The sequence below is a fragment of the Panthera tigris genome, chromosome B1 (assembly GCF_018350195.1).
Source record: "Panthera tigris isolate Pti1 chromosome B1, P.tigris_Pti1_mat1.1, whole genome shotgun sequence".
Taxonomy (NCBI): Eukaryota; Metazoa; Chordata; class Mammalia; order Carnivora; family Felidae; genus Panthera; species Panthera tigris.
This window is the reverse complement of record NC_056663.1, coordinates 136,215,343-136,242,509: the sequence shown is the minus strand read 5'-3', so window position 1 is coordinate 136,242,509 and position 27,167 is coordinate 136,215,343. Positions and strand designations below refer to the sequence as shown.

General features: G+C 37.7%; 1 protein-coding gene and 1 non-coding gene across 5 annotated transcripts; one reads left to right on the top strand and one right to left on the bottom strand.

The window, feature by feature from the left end:
- Positions 1-15,664, bottom strand: ABRAXAS1 (abraxas 1, BRCA1 A complex subunit). Of its 4 annotated transcripts, none has more exons than XM_042984255.1 (9): positions 15,645-15,664; positions 13,044-13,134; positions 9,048-9,084; positions 7,891-7,957; positions 6,174-6,367; positions 4,708-4,827; positions 3,675-3,759; positions 998-1,112; positions 1-609 (listed from the first exon to the last, which is right to left on the bottom strand). In XM_042984255.1, the coding sequence occupies exons 2-9, from the start codon at positions 13,072-13,074 to the stop codon at positions 176-178; spliced, it is 1,083 nt and encodes a 360-aa protein (XP_042840189.1). In that variant the 5' UTR covers positions 13,075-13,134; positions 15,645-15,664; the 3' UTR covers positions 1-175. The 4 variants fall into 4 exon arrangements, with proteins under 4 accessions (XP_042840189.1, XP_007074881.2, XP_042840188.1 ...); XM_007074819.2 differs by lacking the exon at positions 15,645-15,664 and adding an exon at positions 15,323-15,511; XM_042984254.1 differs by lacking the exon at positions 15,645-15,664 and adding an exon at positions 15,157-15,309.
- Positions 15,665-26,496: 10,832 nt separating this feature from the next.
- LOC122238185 lies at positions 26,497-26,603 on the top strand. Its single transcript, XR_006217147.1, has one exon. It is a non-coding gene; the product is annotated as a U6 spliceosomal RNA (small nuclear RNA).
- Positions 26,604-27,167: the final 564 nt, after the last annotated feature.

Sequence of the window (27,167 nt, the reverse complement as noted above, 5' to 3'; positions counted from 1 at the left end):
AAATCTTTCAAAAGGTGGGGGGCAGAAAAACGTTATGGTTTTAAAATAAAGTGCTTTAAAAAATAAATGCACTAGAACTTATGTATTACTGCAAATTGTTGAACATAGTAAAGACAATATAAATGTCTGGCTTTACCCTTCAGCCAATCAAAGCTCTCCTTTTGGCCTAAAAAGATCAAAATGTAGGAGACTGTGGATATTCACCAGAACCCTTCATTTTTTCAATCTCTTCATCTATTTCAGGGCTGCTCAATGTATATGCTTTTTCTTGATTACTACTATCAGTATCTGTTTTAGATGGTTTGTTTTGTGTCTCTAACAGCCGTGACTTCTTGAATTGCCATCCATCATCAGTATCTAAAGCTTTATGTTTAATCATTTGCGGTGTACTGCTAGCTAGACTAGCTTCAGGAATGTCGGTGTATTCTACCATTAAGGTCAGGTTGTCTATCACATCAAGATGGTGGTTGGCAGTACAGCTACTTTTAGAAATATGCCTATTTTTCAAAGAGATAACACATGAATGAAGAAATTCGCAATCTGGAAAAAAGGTCCGTAAAGCTTCGCAAAGAAAAATGTTCTCCTGAGGGTCTTTTTCGACGGTCTCCCCTAAACAAAATAAAATTAACAGTTCAACATGCGATATTTGTTTTACAAAGCTTTTGTAGTGATCTATTTGTTAAGTCAAAAAGAGCTTAACTGAATATTTCTATCCTCCAAACTCAGAAAAATAGTGTGCATAATCCCAAATTCTAATTTATAGGCCACTATATTCTAAACGAGAATTTAAGTTGTATTTTTTAATATCAACAATATAGTATAGCTATAATAATACCGAGTTCTTTGTTAAGTAGGATTTAAGAGTATTAATAAAACAATTATTTTTAATCCTAAGGTACATAAGTTCATCAGTTAGTTTAGTGGGCTCATCCATAGTTCAGTCAGGATTTTTTTTTTAAAAGCACAGAAGGCAGTGATGTGTGAACCTTTTACTTACGTGCTACTTGAATTTGTGCCTGTTTTCTTTTTTTAATTTCCCATTTCAATCTGTGTACATCCTTTAGTAGTTTCTCTACTGCTCGCTCACTGTGTTCTACTTTTTTGCATATACTCTGCAAAATAAAATAAGGGCGTAGATAAAATTCTAAGTGGTGTACTACAGCCTAGGTTCATAAACAACAGAAAGCCCTTTGTGGATTTTATATTATTATTAGCCTTTATAAATTTTTTTTTTTTATTTTGCTATTTTCTGAAGGAATGCAACAAGCACTTGTATGGTGCTTTATAGGTTATAAAATGCTTTCCAGATGTATTAACTTCCCATTTATACACACACAGCTTTATCACACCTGTTATCTGCATGGTAATACACAGAAATAAAAAACAAAAATATTTAAGTCATTTACTTTGAAACAAAAAATACTGTAGTATTTTGAGATGCATATTTACTCCAAACACAACATTAAGAAACTGACAATAGGGGTGCCTAGCTGGCTCAGTTGGTAGAGTGTGTGACTCTTGTCTGGGGTTGTGGGTTTGAACCCCATGCTGGGCGTAGAGATTGCTTAAAAATAAAATCTTAAAAAAAGAAAAAGAAACTGACAATAGCAAGTAACTATGTTTTACTGGTACTATGAAAGAAACCAATGTGCAGACACAAAGGGAAGAAAGTTCTGATAGCATTTTGGCTCCTGGTTCCAATTCCTTCCCGAAGTTCAGCTGCTTTCTGCCTACAGCTCCTGTAACATACCTCTATATCCCCTATTTTAGCCCAAGTTAGTACTTTTGACATAAGAGTTCTAATATATTGCTATATGAAATATTCTGCCATTAAAAAGAACTAGACTATGTAGCAACATGAAAAATGCTTAGTGACATCAAATAAAAATCATGACAGTCCCCAACATCATCAACTACATAAAAGCATGTGTATATATATTAGGGAAAAACCAGAAAATATGATAAAGTGAAAATAGTTATGTTACAAGTTGGGATTCTGGACATGTCTGTTTTCTAAAATTCTGTATTATCATTCACATTAAAAACCAGTGTGCATTAGTACTATAAAATGTATTAACCCTATTTCTTTTAGCGTGGTGTGTGTGTGTATATGTTTTTTTAATGTTTATTTTTGAGAGAGAGAGTGAGAGCACATGGGGGAGTAGCAGAGGAAGAGGGAGACAGAGGATCTGAAACAGGCTCCACACTATCAGCACAGAGCCCGATGCAGGACTCAAACTCATGAACCACGAGATCATGACCTGAGCTGAAGTTGGATGCTTAACCAACTGTGCCACCAGGTGCTCTCCCTTAGTGTGCTATATTGAGGAGTACGGTGGCCATGGAATATACTACTCAGATCTCCACTGGAGGAAGCATAGTTGACTGACAGCCCTAGCTACCAAACTTTCAGGTCAGCTACTGAAGCCACACTTTCCCTCAGCCACTCTTAACCAATGACTAAACACAGTGGGTATTAGTACAAATCCATTCCTGTAGGACAACTTTGCTTAGCCACCTCTCTAGCCCTGTGGTCTTTTTTTTTTTTTTTTAATGTTTATTTTTGAGACAGAGACACAGAGTGTGAGTGGGGGAGGGGCAGAGTGAGAGGGAGACACAGAATCCGAAACAGGCTCCAGGCTCTGAGCTGTCAGCACAGAGCCCAATGTGGGGCTCGAACCCATGAACCGTGAGATCATGACCTGAGCCAAAGTCAGACGCTTAACCGACTAAGCCACCCAGGCGCCCCTCTAGCCCTGTAGTCTAAAGCTCTCTCTACCCAGTTGTCCTCCCATCCTGTCTCTTCTCTCAGGTGTCAGACTCAGCATTGTAAGTCCCCCTGCCTGTTCTTGTTCCTCTCCCTTTTATCCTTCTCAGGACTAATCTCTTACATGTCTAATCCCATCCTGAAGTCTACTTCTCAACTGATACAATGAAACAGAACTTAGTCCTGTGGTAGATTATTCTGTTCTCAAATACATGCTTCCCTTTTTATCCTGTAAAAGGATTATATATCCCTGCCTACTTCCATGAAATAGGGATATATAATCTGGCCCATGAAATGTGAGTGGACGTGTCATGTAAGCTCTGAACAGAAGGTTTTTGGTTTTTTAATTAAAAAAATTTTTTTTAATGTTTACTTATACTTGAGACACACACACACCATGAGCAGGAGAGGGGCAAAGAAAGACAGAGACAAGAGACAGAATCCGAAGCAGGCTCCAGGCTCTGAGCTGTCAGCACACAGCCTGATGCGGGACTCGAACTCAGGAGCTGTGAGATCATGACCTGAGCCGAAGTTGAACGCTTAACTGAATGAGCTACTCAGGTGCCCCTGAACAGAAGTTTTAAAGCTGTTGTGAATTTCCACCAGCTCTTGCTCTTTTCCCTTTGTCATGAGACGAGCATGTCCCATATAAGGACTGCTCCTTCAGTGTGGATCCTAGAATAAAGATGACATTTAGAACAGGAGCAGAGCTGCAGCCAAGATATAATGTGAGTGAGACTAAACCTTTGTTTTTGTAGGCCACTGAGATTGAGGTCTTTGTTACTGAAACTAAACCATTAGAAAAATACGAATCTAATCAAATGTCAAGTTATCCCTAAAAGATTTGTTATCAATTTGATATGAACTCTAGAAGTAGTCTTTAAAAGTGTTTGATATGTGAACTTACCTTTAATTCCTCTTGTAAAGAAGCATACATTTCATTTATTTTATGTACCTCCTTTAAAGATCCATCTTCTTTAAAAAATTCAGAGCTGTAAAAATTACCATTTTGTCAAGCAAATGTATAGAAGTCATTTTAATAATATGACGAAAACTTATTTGTAGTTGAGGAGCAACAGAAGATTCTTTTTACTGGTTTTGCAGGGACATTTTGTCAACCTACTTGTTCACAGCAAAACCAATCAGAAAACTTAGTTCATGTATCTTCACATTAGCGGACTTCAAAGCCTCTTACGTACTACTGCCAAGACTCAAAAGATGTTAAGAAAAATAAAGACTGAAGGAGAGAGGGGGAGAAAGGTTTTCAATTTTTAAAATATTTTACTGAATTTAAGTCATCGTTGATTAAAAGAGGCAACATTATTTTATATACCAAAAAGACAAAAACAAACAAAAAACCCGGTAAGGCATAGTTTGTAAATTATCCCAATTAGAGATAAATGTAAAACTGTGCATCTCAGAATTAATGTATTCAGTTTCTTTAAAACTGTTAATTCTTGTGGAACACAAAAATAAATAAAATCTAGTCTTTTATTCTCCAGTAAGTACCCTGTAGTACCAGTGTTGTTATTTCTGACATTATTCCCTTAACGAACACACAACAGTTCTAGCTATATAGCTGTAGCCTATAGTATGAGTGAGTCTTGGCTAAAGCCTCATATTTTTGTTGTTACTTAATATCCAATCTAATTTTATGCCTTTATGATCTAAATTGCTGCCTTAGAAAATTATTTTCAGGCCAGCTACTTACTCTTAGAATATATATGTTGACATACACAGGATATACAACAACCCTTCTCTTTTCTGTGTATTATAAATGGACAAGTGCTAGAAAGAAATACGGAAACAGTAAAAAACAGTCTAGTTTATTTGAAATATGTGGTTATTACTTTTCCTTTAATTTTTATTTTGTTGTGTAATAAAAATTAATTTCAAAAAATGAATAGAAATTTAGTGGGAAAGCAGCTGAAGAATCTCACCTGTGTGTTTTTATTGCTCGGCTAAAACCAGTGGACTCACAGGAACCTGATACAGTTTTATAACCCAGTTGTTCAGACATGCCCAGATTGGCCACCACTAATGGTATCCTGTGAAAAAGTCTGAAATAATAAAATTTTAAAATATAAAGTTAGAATAAAGTAAAATATTAACCTCTCCTTATTATACCTATATATACTTATACATATTATATATAGAATACCTTTCCCCTCCAAGATTAAAAAATAAACAAAAACCCCATTCCATACTACTTACCTGAAATGAAATTTATTGACTTGAAGCAAATGGTATTTAAAAGTGATGAAATGTGCATCGTGCAAGGTAATTTTGTGAAAACAATACCTTTCTAAAAAAATTTTTTATTTTAGAGAGCATGAACTGGGGAGAGGAGCAGAGAGAGAGACAGAGACAGAGACAGAGAGAGAGAGAAAGAGAGAGAGAGAGAATCCCAAGCAGGCTCTATGCTTAGCATGTAGCCCGACATAGGGATCAATCCAACAACCCCGGGATCATGACCTGAGCCAAAACCAAGAGTTAGACACTCAGTCGACAGAGCTACCCAGGCGCCCCTAAAAGAAGACTGTAATGTCTACTTTAACATGTAAAAATAGGCAGTATTGTTGAGATTCATTCTGTCTTCCATGAATAATAAAATTAATCTTGGCACCAGGGTGGCTCAGTTCGTTAAACATCCAACTTCAGCTCAGCTCATAATCTCACGGTTCGTGAGTTTGAGCCTTACATCAGGCTCTCTGCTGTCAGTGCAAAGCCTGCTTCAGATCCTCTGTTTCTCTCTCTGCCCCTCCTATACTCTTTCTCTCCCCCCAAAATAAGTAAACATTAAAAGAAATTAATCTTAGGGGCACCTGAGTGGCTCAGTTGGTTAAGTCTCTGACTCTTGATCTCAGCTCAGGTCTTGATCTCAGGGTGGTGAGTTCAAATCCATGCACTGGGGGTGGGTGTCAAGCTCACTTAAAAAAAATAATAAAATTAATCTTAGTTGGTACTCTTTTCACTTAATCCTCATATCCCATGAGAATGTTGTTTACATAACCTGTTGGGAGTCTCTGTTAACTCATTTTGGTGGACCACCAAGAACAACCTTGCTTCTTTCTTTGCAGAGGTTATAGAAAAGCTGCTCAAGTACCTAGGATTAGTTCTATATTACGTCCTTTAGGAACCATATCCAAAGTACACATATTTTTTCCACCTTATAACAAATCCTCTGTGGCAAAAACACAAGTCATCATTCCATACTGGGCTTCTAATTTCCTTATGTAACCTTCATCTTCCCCATCTATAAGAAAATATGGTACACTAACTTCAGACAGTTATTGTAACAAATGCAACAGTATTTGAAATATTTGTTAGGCTGCAAAAAGTACAATGAAAACATTGAGTATATTTTTCTATTAACTGAAAACAGCCAATGGCTGGCCAACATTACCCCTTCTGAGGTTTATATAAGGCATGCTCCAGCCGATGAGTAGAGCAGCTTTCTGTTATTATACTTGGTGTTAACAGCAGAAAAACCAGTTCCCGGCTTGAAAGATGCTTCTGTAAGTTTTTATGAAGCAGTCTCTCTCTAAATGTCATGATCTGGTCTGAATGACGTCGGAATTTGTACCAACCAACCACAGCCTGAGGGAAAATACAGAAAGATATCAGGTGTAGACCTTAGTGGTTACAATTATTATCTGTCTTACTGTCATAATTAAGCAATAAAATTGACAACCTTTAAAATGGCACTCTTAAATTTAGCAAGATTTTGGCATATATAAACAAAGTACATACTTAAGTATATACTTTACATTTATCAAGTATGTAAACTGACTCGTGTAGTCAAATTATCTTCCATTCAGTTATGGAGCTACTATTTTACTCATATAGAGAAAAAAAATTCCTAACTTCTTTTAGTTTCTTGATATCATTTGCTATTTTAAAATCTTAGTCTTTAGTCAAAATTTAAATGAAGAAAATGTCAATGAAAACAAATTTACTTCCTATATGGATATTTGGTTTGCTAAATAAATTGAACCCAATAGCTTTTAACTGAAATGTATATGGGAATGATACCACCTTTAGAAAGTGGGTTTCAAAATTGAGTAGGATCATATGAAATGGTTTTACAAACTGTAACATTTGCTGAACAAATTTGTTAGTATTACTAAACTTTTTTTTAAAAACTGGAAAATAAAATCTCATTTAGTAATTATAGTTTAGTAATTATAACAAAGAGCAACTACTTTGCTTAAAGGTCTGTGTATGACAATGTCAGCAACTAAGTTTTGTATCTGCACATTTAAACTAAGGAAATTAAAAGTTTTCTTCTTTTTAAAACTAAAAAATTTTTGTAAGTACATTTTTAAATACCCAAATATAATCAGGGGGCAAGCCCAAAGCATTTTCAACAAAGGAAGTTTTTTATAAGAAACTTACTGAATCTACTTTTATTCTCAACTCAGAGACCAAAAAGTTTTAAGAAGTACCCCCCCCCCCCCGCCAATTTTGTATCTGGGGGGAAAAAGACCTGTTTTGATCATTCAACAAGTCTTACCTAAACACCAAGTATACTAGTAAAGGTTAGATGCTATATAGCAAAGCGCTTTAACTGCAGCTATGTAAAAGAACAGTAATGAGTTAAGTCCTGGAATAAACGGTATGGGAAGGGGTATGGTAGGAATGTGGAAGAGGAAGAGATCAATGCTAATTAGAATAGTCAAGAAAGTGGGGTGCCTGGGTGGCTCAGGCGGTTAAGCATCCCACTTCAGCTCGGGTCATGAGCTCAATGGTCTGTGGGTTCAAGCCCCACAGGGGCTCTGCGCTGACAGCTCAGAGCCTGGAGCCTGCTTTGGATGCTGTGTCTCCCTCTTTCTCTGCCCCTCCCCCGCTCATGCTCTGTTTCTCTCAAAAATAAATAAAAGTTAAAACAATTTTTTTTAATTAAAAAAAAAAAGAATAGCCAAAGATGAGAACAAGATTAATATTTTTAATGACTGGTTTTGCTCTCAGAGCAATCCCTTTGAACTTCTGGAAGGAAAAAGCCTTTCTTTCTTCACTTGCTTTATAGAACACTGTGAAGACAAATGTTGCCAAAAACTTCCGTTAAAGTATTACAGTTTTAGGATACAATACCAAAAAACCCCCAACAAGTCAGGGAATACCTTTTTGACACTTGATAATATTTTCTTCAGTGCTTGCTCATTTAGTTCACCAGAAGAATTATAAAAGCTGTAAAAGCCAAAATTAAAGGCATTTCAAATAGGCTAAAAAAATGGATTTTATTAGCATTTTTAACTTTAGTTACTCCTTACCCACCCAAAATCCATATACCTACTTGCTGGTCATATGAAGTTCTAAAAATAAGAATAAAGTTCTCAAATTAACAGACTTAAAGTGGTAGAAACAGGAGATCCATAAGCAATGAAAAAGGCAAAGGGAGTGGAGAATCCAGGGATCCTTCATTCAACAAATATTTCTGTATGTCCGTTGTACGTAGAACACTATACAAGCTCTAGCTTTTTCTGGCAGAGCAGTTTAAGACCACACAAAAGCCTTTATTTCTATCATCCCCTACCACAGATCTTTCTCACCTTTACCATATGCTCCACTGCAGTTCTTATACAACCTTAGCTATGTGTACACACAGTGTGACTGTAAGATAGTAATGTTGATTTTTCAAGTACAATTGATATAAATCATAAAGCCATTTCATTAAAACTACACCATGTTGTAGTTGTTTGCTTTATGAAAATGTATGTAACTTATGTGTGTATTTTTCTACATGTATGTTATACCTGAATGAAAAGTTTTAAGAAATATCATAGCCTATTAGGGCTACAGTGCTATTACTATCTGTAGGACTAAAAACACAAGTTTTCACCATAGAAAGGCAATAGGAAGCAGGCTGGATAAAGAACCTAACCAGGCAAAAGATTACATTAGAATATGGTAAGTGAGGACACAAATGATCAAATAAACTGGAATGAAAGAGTAGAAAAAAGGGCTGCTGTTGATATATGAGAATGTGTCACTGAGTTTAGAATATGCAATGAGGTGACTGGGTGTGAGAAAAACCCTCTAGGTAAACTGGTACCTGGGAGAGGCAGTGGACACCAGCGAAAGCAAGCATATAAATACAGAGAAAGAACTATTAGACAGGGTTGAAATGAACAAGTGAATTTTCTTTAAAAAGTCTTTTCATTTTTATCAGTACCACCATGTATAACTGACAATTAAGATATCTTGTTAGTTTTAAAATTTACTTCATTCACACAGAATAATTTTCACAATAGATCATTTACTTCCTCTTGCTACTTACCTAAAGAGCTGATAGCATGGAATATATTTCTGGATGTCTGGAAAAAAGGAATTTTTTGCTATGATTATATAAGTTATCATTTGAATAGCATACACCAAGCACTTCATATATGAACAGCATATACTGAGGGAGGAAGTACTTTACCATGATCTCATTTAATCCTCACCACAAAGCTATGAGACCAATCGTTCCTTCCATTTTAAAGATGTGGTAACAGGTAGAGAGAGTGGGGGGCCAAAATTCAAAGCCCGTGCCTCGGTCTTAACTAGAACACTACACTCACTCTCAATAGGTTTAATGATGGCAACACAAGAGATAAATTTAAAGTTGCTATATTTTCATTGGGTTCTAAAAAGGTCATGCTCTAATTCTACCCAATTGACAACTACAGCTGTTAAAGGGATTATCTTTTGTTGTTCCAAGCAGCTGCTTCATAAAGGATTTGTCAATGTTAACTACAAAAAAAAAAAAAAAAAAAAAAAAAGCAGCTAGTATCCTTTAGGAAGTAACTTTTATTCTCTTTCCAGTAGAAATACATCAAAATACATCTGAATTCTGGTAGCTACAGATGCTGTGCAAAACAGAATAAATTCTATTGCATAAGACATTATTATAAGTCTTGTAAGAAATATCCAGATGAATATGGTGTCCCCTCTATTATTCCAAACTTCCAGATCTCTCAAAATTATTCAAGGAGCAGTATGAGTGAAACATCCACATCTGATAACAAAGAAACTTATCCAGTGCACACAAGTCCGGGGGCACCTGGCTGGCTCAGTTGGTAGAGCATGCGACTCTTGATCTCAGGACTGTGAATTCGAGCCCCACACTGGATGCAGAGAATACTTTAAAAACAACTACAGAAAAAGAGAATACAAGTCCTTCTGGGCTTCCCACTTTTAATTGTAACTTGTGTCAAAAATCAAATTTTACCAGACAGCATTTACTGGATTACTGTAATAGCAATCACTTATTTCAGATAGTTCCTGTGACATGTTCTCTTTGCATATCTCTTAGCTGGGCAGATCCTAGCCAGAGTACTAGAATTTTTTTTAGTTACTTAAATCAAAGACATCAGTGTGATTACAGAGAATTTGTGAATCTTCAGCAAGGTGAGGAAACCCACTATCAAACTGCTGTTGAATCTCTTCAAGTAAACATCTGAAGGCTGTAGACATCTCTGCATCTTTGTACCTGCAAGTGCCATCTTTAAAGAGAAAACTACATGAAATCACCATTTCAATAACTTTATGTGTATATTAATAAAAGTCATTCGGTCTATTTAAAAAAGGAAAAGTGATCATCCTCTTGAGACATTTTTCTTCTAGAAAATGTATGTTACCCTCAGACAAATCCCTGTTTAAAAAACCACAACAACTGAACAGAAACAGTCTTTGTAACTGATAACTGGTCAAACATACTCTGGTGTAGATATGGGAAAATACAAAAATGAAGAAAATCTCACTAACCAAAGCAATGTAGTAATTTGTAGATCCTGGATTTTACTTGTTATCATCTAATAATCCAACATTTTAAAATAATTTGAGCAAATACTTAAGTTTTCCTATAGCATTTGCCTAATACCTTAATGCTTAGCATTGTTCCAGCACGATGGACTTGCTCAGTAAGTGGTTGCTTAAACTCCTCAAAATACTTTTGCTTACTTTGGGTGGTATGCCAGTTACAATGTGGGGGGAGGGGGGAATGCCCCAAAGGTTTGTTTTTAAAGCTTCTGACAAGGAAAAAAACCACATTAACAAAGTAAAGCTACAAACTGTATAAACACCTGTAACACATAACAAACGGCCAATTTCCCTAAGTTGTAATTTGGTATTACAAATCAATTAAGAAAAAGCAAAACAGTGGAGTAGAAATATAGTCAAAGTATGCAACAGTGCTGTCCTTTTCAACAAACAAAAGCTAAGAAATACAAATTAATATAATTTCTTTTCATTTATCGAATTGGCAAAGATGAAAAGATTGGAAAATACCTAGTGGTGGCACCAGTATGGGGACCCAGGCACTTTTACATATTATGAAAGAGTCTTAAGAACATGACTTTTCCCAAGGCAATGGTCTACCTCTAGGAATTTGACTTTCCAACAGACTCGAAGTCATAGAGATACATGCACTACAAAGTGTTATTATATTGTTTTGTATTAAAAAAAACAAAGTCATTCGTAACTGGCTTAAGTAGATACAGTGGGAATTCGTAACTGGTAAGTAGATACAGTGGGAATATAAAGCCATTACAAAGAATGGCAAACTATACACATTGATACTATTCTACACTAACAGTAGAACTAACAGTATCAATGAAGATATTTATCTTGAAGATATTTACCCATTTATAGTATAATCCCTTTCGTGTAAATAAAAATACACATTTATATACATGTGTATTATTAATGAGCAAAAAAATACTCATAAAACAGTGGTGACCAGAGAAGACTCTATTGAGAGTGAATTTAAATTTACTTAATATATTTACACATATATACTACATTTATATACATATATAAATCTACATATATACTTCCATTTTTAACCTTTTAAAGTGGCAAACAAAAAATGACATACAGTAGGAATATAAACTGGTACAGTATTTCTGGAAAGCAATTTGCTAATACAGATCAAGAACCTTAAAAATGTTCATACCCTTTGACACTATAATACCACCCCCAAGAATCTATCCATAATAAATGTAGGAAAATGTTTATGTACAAGGATGGTCACAGAATATAATTTATAATAATGAAAAACTGGAAACTACCGATTATAATTTAAAGGACTGCTGAAATCACATAGAGCCATTAAGAGTAAGAAACCTAACAGAATACACTGCAGTTATAAAAAATGATATTTAGAGGATTGTTTAACATACGGAAGTGGTCATGACACAGTATGATGTCATGATGCCACATTTTTTATACAGCATACTACCAATTTTGTTTTTAGAAATATACTTAGATAAAACTCTGTTAGGTCATCAGAGCCTCCCCCCCACCCCCCATATATTTTAAAGCTCCCTTTTCCCTTTCTTCCCTGAAAGAACAGCTGCCATCTGCTGCAGGTGTTTCACCACCCACTCGTCAAACCCTTCACAGTCTTGCCTTTTCCACATCACACTCCAGAAGTTACTTACAATGATCTAAAACGGAGTCGAAAAAACTGAGTTTTTCAGTTCTCATCTTCCAATTTTTCTGTAGCACTTAGTGTTTCTGTCCAAACTGTTTTATCTTTTTTAGTGGTCTTGCTTACTGGTTCCTTCTCCTTTTGTTAGGCCACCTTCCTACCACTTAAATACATGCAGGAGCTAGTTCAGCCGCGTTTCCCCACAGTAATCTTACGACATCTTATGTTCCACACTCTTGCTTTAGGCCAGAGCCATGATTTTAATTGAGAAATGAATACAATGCATCTTTTAAAATCTGCATTAAAAGGTTTTATCTATTTTTTAAAACAATTTACAAACTAATTTATGCTGATCCCATTTAGTATAAACCATCAACTATAGTAGACACAGAAATAAGTGATCACAGGGGCGCCTAGGTAGCTCACTCGGTTGAGCATCTGATTCTTGGTTTCTGCTCAGGGCATACTCTTGCGGTTTGTGAGACTGAGCCCCACATTGGGCTCCATGCTGACAGCGTGGAGTCTGCTTGGGATTCTCTCTTTCTGCCCCTCCCCTGCACTCTCACTCTCTCTCAAAATATATAAAGAAAGTTAAGGGACGCCTGGGTGGCTCAGTCAGTTAAGCGCCCGACTTCAGCTCAGGTCATGATCTCAGGGGTTGAGTTTGAGCCGCACATCGGGCTCTGTGCTGAGAGCTCAGAGCCTGGAGACTGCTTTGGATTCTGTGTCTTATTCTCTCTCTGCCCCTTCCCCACTTGTGCTCTGTCTCTGTCTCTCAAAAATAAATAAATGTAAAAATAAATTTTTTTTAAAAATGTATAAAGAAAGTTTAAGGAAAAAAAAAGAAATTGAGTGACTCACCAATTGTATAAATAACTTCAACATCATCCATTTGGGAATCAGTAATACTGTTCTTGGCTTCACCTTTCACTTCCCCAAGAAGAAAACCTTCCTATAAAGGTAAAAAGCAATCTATGGAATATCATGATAGAATTACTACTCAATCACTTAACCAATATATCCCAAGATCAGGTGAGGGTCCCTGGTGAGGGACCAGGTACACTTTCAGTTTAGTTGGGAAATATGAACAGTTCAATAAAAATGAATAGAAGAGATTGTAAATACTGCTGTGATTTTAGCACACCTAGAACATAAAAGGCTTAAAGCCAGAAATGAGTACATAATGTCTGAAGAAGGAAGAGCAGGGTAGTTTGTCTTGGAACAGAAGGCTCCCCTTTCTGAGTAATGAAATTATGGATAGATGGGAATAGTGCCAATAATGAAACATCCCAAATAACTAGCCAAGGACTCTGGATTAATGGCACATGCTTCTGGGAGCCAGTGGGTGCTTCTGAGCTATGAAATGACACAATGATCAGTGGCTTTAGACTAAAAGTTATACAAAAATATTAAAGATTTGGAATTCAGTATCAAAGTCTAATTTCTAAAAGGGGATCTAGGAGCCCTAATTGTTTTAAAATGCAGGCATTTTGCCACAACAGCAGTGATGTCTTTGAATTTCAGAGAATTCAATATTTTCATTTGGCACATTTAAAGACCCAATATGCTTGATGGACAAAGATTTTATCTTCTTTATAATTAGGTAAGAATGCCCCCTCCCATTCCATTAAAAAAAAAATGACAAAAAAAAAAAAAGTTTCAATAATGTGAATCTTTACTGGAATCTAGGGGGAACAATCCAGAACTCTATAGTCCAGTTTTTTAGACAAACCCTGGGAAAGGAAGCAGTGTCAATGCAAGAACAGCTATCCAGAAAATCACCTTTTAAAGATGTTAGGAAAAAGATGTAAGAGTACTGGCCTCTCTAACACGATGCTATTTCCCAAGGGCTAATCCTTTAAACTACAGAGACTTAAGGACCCATTTTGTTTATATTCACACAAAGACTTTCCAAAATAATTTCCACAGCCACACACATTATAAATTGTCATATATCTGCTCTTAGCTAGGTATTAATCTACAAAGTTATTTAAAATTGTAGGGGTGCCTGGGTGGCACAGTCAGTTAAGTGTCCAACTCAATCTCACTGTTCCTGAGTTCCAGAGCTGATGGCACCCAGCCTGCTTGGGATTTGGTCTTTCTCTCTCCCCCTCCCCTGCTTGTGCTCTCTCTCTCAAAATAAAGAAAGAACCCCCCCCCCCAACTTTAAAACTGTATACATGAAAGGTATCAACTCCAACCTTATTAGGATTGTGACAAAAAACAATTTTGGAAACGACATGAAATGAAATACACAATATTTAGCAGAAATCAGTAGGCTGTGTTCAGTATGGTATTCTCTAAACTGTACTAGCATACTAAGCTCTTAAATCTAAGCCAGTATTTCTTGGGCTCAAAGTTTTATAGTATTTTTCTGATTTCGTAAGTTGTTCAAAACGTGTACTGTATTTAAAAAACTACCTCACTACTTCATCCGGAGATTTTTGAACCTGGCAGAAGTATGAAATAATAATATCTAAATTTGAGGATAAATTTAAATGTTTCTATTGTAACTGAAAGCATCAAAAAGGAACTAGCTGAGGCCTTACAATTTCATAAACTTGACACCAATGCAAACAAAAATCAGGTATCACATACTCCAAATTAGGCTTTCCCATCCACTAAGCTTTGCCCCAGAACAGCCACCGGATGCATCTTCTATTCCTTCACTGGCCTACAATTTCAACAAACGCGCACAGCAGCTGCTCTGCACGAAAAAATTCAGCGGCCTTTGAAAACCACTATCGGTAGTTAGGAGGAACGTAAAGTTAACCCGCAACACCTTTCCTACCGTAGTGGGAGAACGCTATGTGAACTCTCCATCCTTTCACAACTAAGTTTAATCAGAAAAAAAGGGGGACTGCTGGAAAAGAAACGCGTGTGTGTGGGACACTCCGGTCCGGGCGAAGAAATAAACACTGGTTAGAAAAGGAATGGCTACTCCCGGAGAAGACTTGCCGGACGGGAGACACACCTACGACCGCCCGGGAGAGGGACAAGGCAAAGCCCCAGGGCAGAGAACCAGCGCGGCGCCGTCGGGAAGCTCATGGGCGGGGGCCGGGGTAACGGCGGCGAAGGGTGCCCGCGCTCGGGGCCTCTCCCGAGGCGACGCTGGAGCCCGCCTCGCCCCTCGGGCTCACCGTGTCCGAGTCGGTGTTGAGGTGCTGGAAAGCGAGCGCGCCGAGCACAAAGCCGGAGAGCACCGCCGACGTACTCTCCCCCTCCATGCTTCCGCAGGCTCAACGCGCAGGGGGGGGATCGGGAGAAGCGGCCCGGGCCCGGCTCCTGGAGCGTCGCGGCGGTGAGGCGGGGCCGAGCGAGGAGGTGGTGCCTGCGCCGGCGCACTGGACTCTGCGCGCTCCGCCGAGGGGGCGGGCCCGGGGAGGCGAGGGAGCTCCCGGTGGAGGAGGGCGCGGCCAGGCGGCTGTGGAGGGCGGGGCCGGGGCGCTGTGGGTTTTTCACCTGGGGCGCGGTCCGGGTCGCATCGTGGCTTCCGCTGACGGCTTCGCAGTAAGGGCGGTTGGTTGTTGGCTACCACGAAGTGCGTTTGGGTGGCCAGCTGCTGCCAAGGGCCCTGTGGCGTATATGCAAACTATAAAAAACGAACAATGCTGACAGGATAGAAACAGCGCTTATGTCGCTGTAATAGCACAATGGCAATACCCTGGGTATGGATTTCAAAGTGCGTGATACTGCCATTTACCCATTGAGACCTCTAGCATACTGGCACCCTTTTCACAGTCTCTTCTAGAACTCTTCGGTGATGTTACATCGTGCGTGTGTGTGTGTGCGCGTGTCTGTATGGTGGGGTGGCTGCTTCGGTTTCTTTGAGGATTTGCTATCTTTTAGAAAACTGAAGAATCAGGTTAAAGAATATGCTGATTATAAATATTGTTTAATGATATGTATAACCGTGTTGTGTTGAGTCATTTGATATAAATGGTAAGGGGAGTGGGAAGACCAGGGCTTGACGATATTCCACACACAATATGTAAAGCTATGTTTCTTAAATTATTAAGTCAGCAAAATATCAGACTACTGAATTGAGTTACTGTTGCATATTTCTGGGTTTTGTTGTGTGGCGGCTGTGTTTGGCTGAGTAACACGTTGAAGACAGATGTGTAGAATTATATGTTTATTACCTAAAATTAAGTTTCTTGCCTTCAGTTTAGCAAAATCAGTTAATACGAAAAGATTTGTCACATAATTTCTGTTTTGTGAATGGTAATCTAAAGGATTAAAAAATAAAATGCAGCACTATTCCAAGAGATCAGAAATAAACCCTCAATATAAAGTCGAGTAATTTTCAGTAAGTTTGCCAAGACTGTTCATTAGGGAAAGGACAGTCTTTTCAACAAATGCAAAAGAATTAAGTTAGGCCCTTTCCCTATACCACAGACAATAATTAGCTCAAAACGGATCAAAGATGTCACAGTAACACCTGAAACTATGAAACTCTTAGAAGAAAACATAGGGGGAAAGCTTCATGATGTCGGATTCAACAATGATGCTGTGGATGATACCAAAGGCACAGACACTAAAGGAAAAAATATAGAAATTGCATTTCATCAAATTAAAAACATTTGTCCATCAAAGAACACTATCAAGGGGTGCTGGGGGGCTCAGTCGTTTAAGCATCCTACTTTGGCTTGGGTCATGATCTCATGGTTTGTGAATTCGAGTCCTGCATCAGGCTCTGCGCTGATATAGCTCAGAGCCTGGAGCCTGCTTCTGATTCTGTGTCTCCCTCTCTTTCTCCACCCCTCACCTGCTCACGCTCTCTGTCTTTCAAAACTGAATAAATGTTAAAAAAAAAAAAAAAAAAAAAGAACACTATTAAGAGAGTGAAAAGGCAACCCACAGAATGGGAGAAATATTTGGAAACCATATATGTAATAAGAGATTAGTATCCTGAATATATATAAGGAAGAACTCAACAACAGTAAAATAACCCAATTAAAAAATGAGCAAAGAACTTGAATAAACATTTCTCCAAATAAGATATACAGATGACCAATAGGCACACAAAAAGATGCTTACCACCACTAGTCATTAGAGAAATGAAAATCAAAACCACAAAGAGGTATTACTTCACATGCATCAGGATGGCAACGGTATAATAAAAAATATGTTTGGTCTTTGTCCCTGCATCCAGGAACAATGCTCCTATAACTCTTGGAGTCTCCAAAGTGATAAAAGTATCTTTTTGCTAATGTGCTCTAGGGTTGGGGCAGCTGGATAGCACAAGGATGGGAACTAGTTGCCAGAAAGACCAAGCCTTAATTAGATTGGAATTTTTAGCTCCACTCCAGACCTCTTAGGTGATAGGAACTAGAGATTAACTAGAGATTAACTGTGAACGGCCAATGAGTTGATCAATCTTGCCTAAGTAATGAAACCTCCACTAAAACTCCTGAAGAATGGGATTTCCCTGGGCAAAAGCAAGCAAATGTCTGAGAAGTCTTACCAAATTTGTTTCCTGGGCTTCCTCTCATGGGTCTTCCAGAGACTAATTAAAAAAAAAAAAAAAAATTAAATTAGCTGACAAGGAAATGGGGAAGGGAACAGAGAAGAGTCAAAGAACTCTCCCAGTAAGGTGGAAATCTTTAGATGGTTATTAACAAATAAGATAAATAAAACAGACATTGATGGGGTTGAAAAGTGTGCTTACTACAGCACTATTGAAGTTTGGGTGGACGAAATGAACCCCCTGCTGGTTCCCCAACATTAAAATGCCCCAAATGAGTTTGCTCTATTTACCCCAACTTGGAGGAATTTAAAAAGTTGGAAGGCAAAGAATACAATGAGAAACCTGGCCTATGATCACCCGGGGCAATAGGCAGATTAAGCAAAATAAAGTTTGACAAAAGGGCAGGGTCCCTTGGCTGGGGACCCAAAGCCTAACACTCAGGAGTAGGTAGAATGGTCAGAGGATGAAGAAAAGAAGTTTCCAAGATTTCTGGACACAGGAGATGCATGCATGGTGGTATCAACAACTGTTGGTGAAGCCCTACCAGGGGCTACAATTAGATTGAGAGACTATAGAAATGTAAGAGTTGATAGGATTAAGGTGAAAGTTTGAGTGAAAATTGTAATGTTCAAACAGGCTTTATGTGAAGAGGTTTTGTCTCCTTTATCTGAATGCTTTAGAGGGTTAGATACTGGTAAAAACAGGACAACAGGCCTAAAGTGGAGTCACTTCTGCAAAGTCCCATGCCACCAAACTGAGACTTAACTTAGAGTTTCTTCTCTCCCAGAGATGGAATCTTACATTAGTGCCTAATTAGCTCTAGTTAGGTAATCTGCCTGATAGAGCTCTGCCATCCCCCTAAAGGAAAGCAATCTGGCAATAATCAACCTTTTTTTTGTCTAGTATAACTTCCTTGTTTCTGCTCCCTTCTGCCTATAAAAGTCTTTCATTCTGTACAGCTCTTTGGAGCTCCTTTCTGTCTGCTAGATTGAATGCTGCCCGATTTATGCATCTTTGAATAAAGCAAATAAAATCTTTAAAATTTACTCTGTTGAGGGGCGCCTGGGTGGCTCAGTCAGTTGAGTGTCCGACTTCGGCTCAGGTCATGATCTCATGGTTCACGGGTTCGAGCCCCGTGTCGGGCTCTATGCTGACAGCTTGGAGCCTGCTTCCGATTCTGTGGTCCCTCTCTCTCTGACCCTCCCCCCATTCATGCTCTGTCTCTCTCTGTCTCAAAAATAAATAAACGTTAAAAAAAATTAAAAAAAATAAAATAAAATTTACTCTGTTGAATTTTGTTTTCTAACTATATTATAACTGACTGGGGAACACTTTTCCTACTTAGTGTGGGGCAATCCAGTCGGGTGGAGGCAGTCGTCCAGGAGATGAAAGAGTTCACCCAAGGCAGAACAAAGGAGATAGAAGTTTATTGAATACACTGCAAGGAAGCAGTGGGCAGGGCAGCAAAGAGACTGTCTGCCAGGAGGCAGTGGTGCGGGGCTATAGTTAACAGGGGAAGGATGGGAGGTATGGGAACGAATAGAATTTTCCTTTTTTCGTCAGCTAGGGTTTATGGACATTTTGAGGTGGGTTGCCTAATGGCTTGTTTGTATTCAGCCTGGGGGTCACTGTGGGCACTTTTACTTTACTCAGGTTTTCATTGCTCAGGTTGGTTGCCTAAAAGAGGCCTCTAAACTTAGTACTGTAAAACCAAAAATCTGCTAAGGTTTTTACTTTACACCATCAAATTGTCCTAGAGTAAAACTGTTGTAATTGATAATTCCATGAGAAATGACTACCTTGAAAAAATAAATTGTCACTAACTGGAATCTTTGCCAAGGTTATATGTCAAAAATTTTCTCTTAGGTAGTTTCAGTTGTTATGATAGGTAGTTTGCTTGCTCATGAAGTTGAGACATTATTTGGCCATTTTTACTTGTTCTCTCATGAATTACATCAATGTATATTTGCTCTTTATCTATTGTTGCTTACATCTTATTGATTTAAAAGAGCATTTATAGGGGCTCCTGGGTGGCTCAGTCGGTTGAACGTCCGACTTTGGCTCAGGTCATGATCTCGCAGTTTGTGTTTTTGAGCCCAGCATCGGTCTCTGTGCTGACAGCTCAGAGCCTGGAGCCTGCTTCAGATTCTGTGTCTCCCTCTCTCTCTGCTCCTTCCCCGCTCATTCTCTGTCTCTCTCTGTCTCTCAAAAATGAATAAACATTAAAAAAAATTTTTTAAAGAGTGTTTATACATTAAAGATATTAAGTTTTGCCTGTCAAATATTGAAAGTGTTTTCTTCTCAGATGGTTTTTAATTTTTAATTTTAATACAGAAAATTGAAAGCTTTGTATTTAAAACTTCCATTCATGTCTTTAATCTTTCTAAGGTATCATGTTTAGGAACACCTCCCTATGTTATGATAAAAAAAACATTATTTGGAATTAGAGGCAATTATTAGTTATGACTAATCACTAATGGCATTGGCTGCATGGAACCATAATAGAGATCATTTACCAAAAGTTTAAACACTAGATTCACACAAACAATAGTATTGTTTTTAAAAGACTTTAAAAAATGATAATTGTTGCCTTTCTTCACTAATTTTTTTGGGGGGGTGCCAGATAGTAAAGATGGGCTCAAAGAATGATGCAAACATGTCACCTTGGCCTAAGAGTCAGGTGGAAAAGGGTGATACTAACCAAATCTGAGGCAATTTGAGTATTAAAATAACAATAATAATGGATTATGTCCCACTAAATAAAGTAAGAATATTTGAGTTCATACTGATGTAAATGAATGAATGAATAAATAATTAGGGTAAGAGGAAGCTCTTACTTTCAGTAAAATATCAACTAATAAATGTAGAAGAAATTATGAAATTAGAAAATCTCTTTTGGGAACTCTCCTCCTCCTCCTTCTCATCATCAATACAGGCAACAGGGGGGCCTGACTGGCTCAGTTGCTTAAGCCTCGGTCTCTTGATTTCTGCTCATGCCATGATCTCAGGGTAGTGAGATGAGGCTCCCTGTTGGGTTCTGCTCTGGGTGTGGAGCCTGTTTAAGATTCTCTCTCTCCCTCTCCCTTTGCCCCTCCCCTGCTCACATGCTCTCTCTCTCTCTCTCAAAAAAAAAAAAAAAAAAAAAAAAAAGGCAATTACTGGCAACTGATACCACCACTGGGCAATGTTTGAGTAATAGGCTATTAATGTAATCTCCAAGTATCTTTCCCCAAAGATTTTTATGAATGGCTGGAGGAAATATACCTTCACAAACATCACCTTAACCAAAAAATGAAAGTTAACATCATCAATAAAGAGACAAATCAAGATCAGATGCCTCATGACATGATGCTCCGAGAAGAGAACATCCTGTCTGTGATATTCTTGCCAAAAGTGCATAATCTGAATTTTACCATGAGGAAACATCAGACAAACTCACATTGAAGAACATTTTATAAAATCACTGACCTGTACTCTTCATAAATGTCAAAGGCATGGAACACAAAGTTTGAGAAACTGTTCTAGATTAAAGAAAACTTAAAAAACAGGACAACTAAATGCTGTAAGAAATAACCCACAATGGCAGGGACAAATTGGTTCAAACAATATTGAACTGTTGTTGAAAAATACTTTTACCTGATTTTTCTTTGCCTTTTTCCATCATTAGCATATGATAACTCAGGAAAACCTGAAAAATAGAGCAACTTTGGAAACTCCACTTTTTTTTTAATTTTTTTTTTTTAACATTTATTTATTTTAGACAGAGAGAGACAGAGCATGAACGGGGGAGGGTCAGAGAGAGAGGGAGACACAGAATCTGAAACGCTCCAGGCTCTGAGCAGTCAGCACAGAGCCTGATGCGGGGCTCGAACTCACAGACCGCGAGATCATGACCTGAGCCGAAGTCGGACGCTTAACCGACTGAGCCACCCAGGCGCCCCTGGAATCTCCACTTTAAGAACTATTTTAAAAATATATAGAAAGACCTCCTCCAGTTACCCAAATTGCAAATCTTTGAGTATGTTTAAATAATAGTTTGTAAATTTTCTGGTCATATTGAAACTTTTCTGCATATATATATGCATATATATATATATATATATGCATATATATATGAAACTTTTCTGTATATATATATATATATATATATATATACATATACATATATACATTTGTTTTTCCAACATAAGGAATTCCTTTAATATAGTCTATTAATAATAATTTTTAAACACCCTATTCTACAGGTGAAATACTTAAGGAACTGAGGAAGAGACTTTCAGAAATGTCACTGTGAATATCATTCCCCAAACTCTAAGAAAATAAAACGAGATGATCTATTATAAGAGAACAGTCTGAATTTTTCAAAAATCATAATCTTCCTTAATTTAAAGTTTTACTCCAGCATAATAATAATAATACAATCTTTACCTCAAAATACTCATAAACTGTCACCATATGAAAATTTTATAGGAAGTTCTCATGAAGCCTGGCTTGACTCCTACTATGACAGATTCCTCCTGGTACATTTCTAATATTGTCAGGTATTTTCAAAATACCATTTTCACAGTATATGTCCAACATGTATGAGATACATTTCCAAAAGGAGCATTTCTAGACATACTCCTCCCTCATGTACCATCATAAGATATAAGAAGAGACACCAATAGAAGTCAGCCTTAGAACATACTAGAAAGGAAATTTCAACCTTAAATAGGTTTCCTAAGTTCCAATGCATACTCTTGTGGAAATATGCTTTCCAGCTGTATTAGTTTTCTAGGACTACCATATCAAAACACCACAGACCTGGTGGCTTAAATAACAGAAATTTATTTCTCACAGTTCTGAAGGCTACAAGTTCAAGATCAAGGTACCAGCAAGATTTTTTTTTTTTTTTTTGAGACCTCTCTCCTTGGCTTGCAGATGGCTTCCTTCTCGCTGTGTGTCTGTGTCTTCATGTGGTCTTTCCTCTGTGCATAAGTATCCCTGATATCTTCTTGTATATCAAAATTTCCTCTTCTTATGAAGACATCAGTTGCTTGGGTTAGGGCCCACCCTAATGACCTCATTTTAACTTAATTACCTCTTTAAAGACCCTACCTGCAAATATAGTCACAGTTTGAGGTTCTGTTGGTAAGGGCTTCAACATAAGCATTTTGGATGGACACAATTCAGTCCACACCACCAGCATGATGTGTTTGGGATTCCAGATATCCAGTTCCACTGGAGATCTTATGCTGAGGTTCATTAAGTGGTCTCCCTAAGTAGAAGGCTTCCAAAAGTAGAAAGCTATCTCCAAACGATCAATATATCAATAAGATACCATTGGGTATTGTCAAAGATAAACAAAGCTGGACATTTGATAAAGTGGTAAAAGCAGCTTTTATTTAGTAACTACAGCCATAGGGGAAAGAAGTGAGGTCCATTCCAATTTGTGCAGAGATGATAGGGCATATTAAAGGGAGTATGAGGGATGAGAGAGGGGGGAGCAAGTATAGGCTTAAGCAGAGTCAGGGAAGTGAAAAATTACATAAAAAGGGCAAGAGAGTTGGTCGACGTAAATGTGATTAGACCATCTGTTTCTGCTAACTAGCATCTATCAAAATTAGGCTTCTACCCTCCCCCAAAAGACTGGAGGCAAAGACCCTATCCTTTCTCATTATTACATTTCAAAGGTATGGTTTTTTGGTCCTTGGGAAAGACACTCTTGGTCATAGGAAATACAAATATATCTCAAAGGGGCAGAGGAAGGATTTATGATTGTAAGCCCTTTTCAGTAAGTGCTCTAAGAAAGGAAGGTCAGGGGCCTATCATCAGATATTGACTGAAACAAATAGCAAGTTCTTTTGGCAGTCTTGAGCTCTTCCCCTCAGAAATGCAAGGTAGGGGGAGGGGCAGTCATCCCAGGGACATGGCCTTAGTCTGCTCAGAACCATGTTAAAGTTTGGTCAAGGCTCTTAGTGTATGAGTTTGGATTGGAATCATTTGTGCTGAGAGTTTTTATAGTCCTTGGTATAAACATCTTTCTCCCATCATCTATGGATCAAGATCCATGATCTGGCAATGAGCTTTAAAATCCCTAAATATCATTCTCAAATAATTGAATGACTGCAATTCTTTCTAACCACTGGACTTTCTAACCATTGGACTTTCCAACTATTGGATTAATTGACACTGGAACCCTCTAGAATATTATCAGTCCCAATACATCTACATGCCTTAATTACACCCTAGGCTTCCAATAATTAACTGCTATAACTGTTATCTTCCAGGGCCCTGAAGAAACCCAGAAGACATCAAGAATATAAAAGAGATGTGGGGCTGATAATGGAAGCTATTATCTTATTATTTTCTCACAAAGTCATATAGAACCCATTATGTGATTTGTTTAACTCCATTCAGGGCATGTGTCCTCAATAATCAGACCAACTAAATCAAAGCAGCAACTGATACCTTCAAGTTACCTTAAACTGCACATTTGTCTACTTAATGAGAATCCCTGGGACATTTCTCCCTGTGTTTACCTCATCAAAATGCAGGGTGTAATTTGGGCATGATTCTGGTGAACAGGATTTACTCTCAGCTGCCAAGGTTTGCCTTAGCTCCAGAAGTCACTTCATGGTCAACATCTAACCGATCTTGCAGGGGTATAAAGGCCTGGCCATTTTGGCCCAAAGAAGGTTAAGTTTGATGAGTCCTATATGCCCCAGAGCTCCCTGTGGTTTGGCCAAGGATTTGCAAGGTCTGCATGACCATTTGTTTTCACCTTCTGCTTAATCCTACTCCTATCTACCTCCCAAGTGTTCATCCCTAATAAATGCCCTATAGGCAAAATTCCATCCCAGTGTTGGCTTTCAGCGAACCCAACACACATCAGTGATCAGTTAGATTCCAAATACTCAAAAACAAACCCACCAGTTTCTTTATTTTATTAGGATGATAAATTACCAGGAATGGTCTGAGACGCTGCATGTCACTGGTTTATACAAGGATTTTTTTGTTTCACCTAACTGCAAGTTCTTGAACAAAAATCTGTGATACATAATTTAACCATGACCCAAATTGGATAGTTCTAGGCTGACTAAAGAATTGAATGTAAAAGTGGGTTCTAAATATTTCTTATGATATTCATGATTGCATTGATCTTTTTGTCTTTCCCCATTGTCTGATATATAGGTGTTTAAGTGTTGCTATGCAGCCATTATCTCAAGGTTAAAGCCAACTAAGAATACTGTGTCAAAAAGCAGCCCTTATGTACACCTCTGTTCCTTTGAGAGCTGACAGTAACCAAAAGGGGGTAACTAGAATTTCTGATGAAGAAAATGATGCACTTTTGGTTTAACTAGATAGAGCTGTCAACAGGAGAGCAAAGGCAGACGTGATACACTATAGCTAAGACTCTCATGGCTTTCCAGAGCAATGGTTTCAAAGTGTGGTTCCCAGAGGAAGAGTATCTGGGAAGCTGTTAGACATGCAAATTCTCCAGCCTCACCTCAAACCTAAGGAATCAGTACAGCACTCAGTGTTTTAACAAGCTCTCCTAGAACCTGCTAACTTTGGAGAACCACTGTTCAAAAGAGTCTGCAAGCAACTGAAATTGTTTTCCCTGGGACCCAGTAGCATGCTCTAGGGCAGACTCCATGATGGGCTCTCAAGGGTAACTTCCAGTCAATCAGAGACTTCAGTGAAAGAAAACAGAACCCCTATTCCTAGACTATCATTTTTCTTCCTGTTTTATCATCTTTTTTTAAAATCTTTTTTTTACCTTTGTTTGATTGTAAACAAAAGTAAATTCCTAATATGCTACTTATGTGAAAGATCTCTGAATTATTCTGTGACATGACCTAAGCAAAGCCAATTTGTAAATTAATTTTTTTGAAATTAATATTTTGAGGCTGGTGGACCTAATATTTGAGTCTGGGATTGCCAGGCTGAGGAAATAACCTACCCCAGAGTATAGCCTTCCAGTGGTGAATCTAGTGTATTTGACACCTGGAACAAGCATATTGGTTTTTTTTGACCTTCTTTCTTCTATACAACAAAGTTATTTTCAGTAATGATAACAAAATAAAATGAATAATGATAAAGTCCAGAAAAGAAATGCAAACACTGAAACTTTTCTTTTATTGAACTCTATGTATAATTATGTCAGGGAAAATGAGAAAACAAGTAAATAAATATAGAGTACAGAAAGGACAAAACTAACGGATTAATGTATACTTTATTTAAAAATGTTTGTATTTATTTTTGAGACAGAGCGAGACAGAACTCTGAGCAGGGGAGGGGCAGAGAGAGAGGGAGACACAGAATCTGAAGCAGGCTCCAGGCTCCGAGCTGTCAGCACAGAGCCTGACGTGGGGCTCGAACTCTCAACCATGAGATCATGACCTGAACCAAAGTCAGACACTCATCCGACTGAGCCACCCAGGCGCCCCGATGTATATTTTAATAATAATATTATATTGATGTATATTTTTGAAATGGGGGAATTCATCTACACATTGGTCTATAAAGTAATCAACAGCAACATTACAGTTTTTCTTCTAGGGAAATAAACCCGTAATGAGCTATAGTCTCATTCTATGTTTGGAATTCCTGTGAAAACTAGTAGGTATCTTACTTGAATAAGAGAAAAAGATTTATGCCCTCTGCACTATAACAATTTCATGAATAATATAGCATATTGACCTGGTAGTTCAATACCAGAATATAGAAGATAAGAGTATAAGAAAAGCAGTTCAGCTGCTCTATTAGAATCATGTTAGTTAGAGACTTGATGCTTCAGAGGGATGTACCAGCTTACTAAAATTGGGATCCAATAGTATTCATCTCTATTAAATAGTTGTAGGGCTCACTCCAGCAGCATATATACTAAAATTGGAATGATACAGAGAAGATTAGCATGCCCTCCGCGCAAGGATAACATGCAAATTCGAGAAGCGTTCCATATTTTTGAGATCTTTATGTAAAAGAAAAACCTATAACTTATTTTTGGAAAGCTAGATGAACAATCTTTTGGAATACTTGTGTTAATTCTTTTCCTGGATAAAACACGTGCCAAGCATTTATTGATCAACTCATTAATTAGGTTTTCTATTTAATTTTTTTCAGCAATTAAAATCTTTTTTTCCACCTGCTGGAGAAGTGTGAAAGCTAATATTTGAACCTGGGCTTGGCGATGTGTGCAGTGAAAATTGTTGGAAAAATAATTTAGAACCCATGATAGCTGAATGGGTAAAGAGACTATTTCAGTCTTTTCTATGGAAAGGTATGAGTAGACTCACTCAGCTTCAGTCTTAAGTAGATTTTCCTGGAGAAATGGGAGTGTTAAATTCTCTTGTTTTTTTTCCTAGAGCATACTATTGAATTTATATTTTAAAACAATTTAATACCTGCTTGCTTTCCAGATAACCTGGTGGAAAGCAAAAGCCACAGCTGTTAAGATGTTTGATGGATTCTCCTAACAAGACATTCAAGGTATGACTCACTGATGCTAATTTGTTTCAGTACAATTTTTT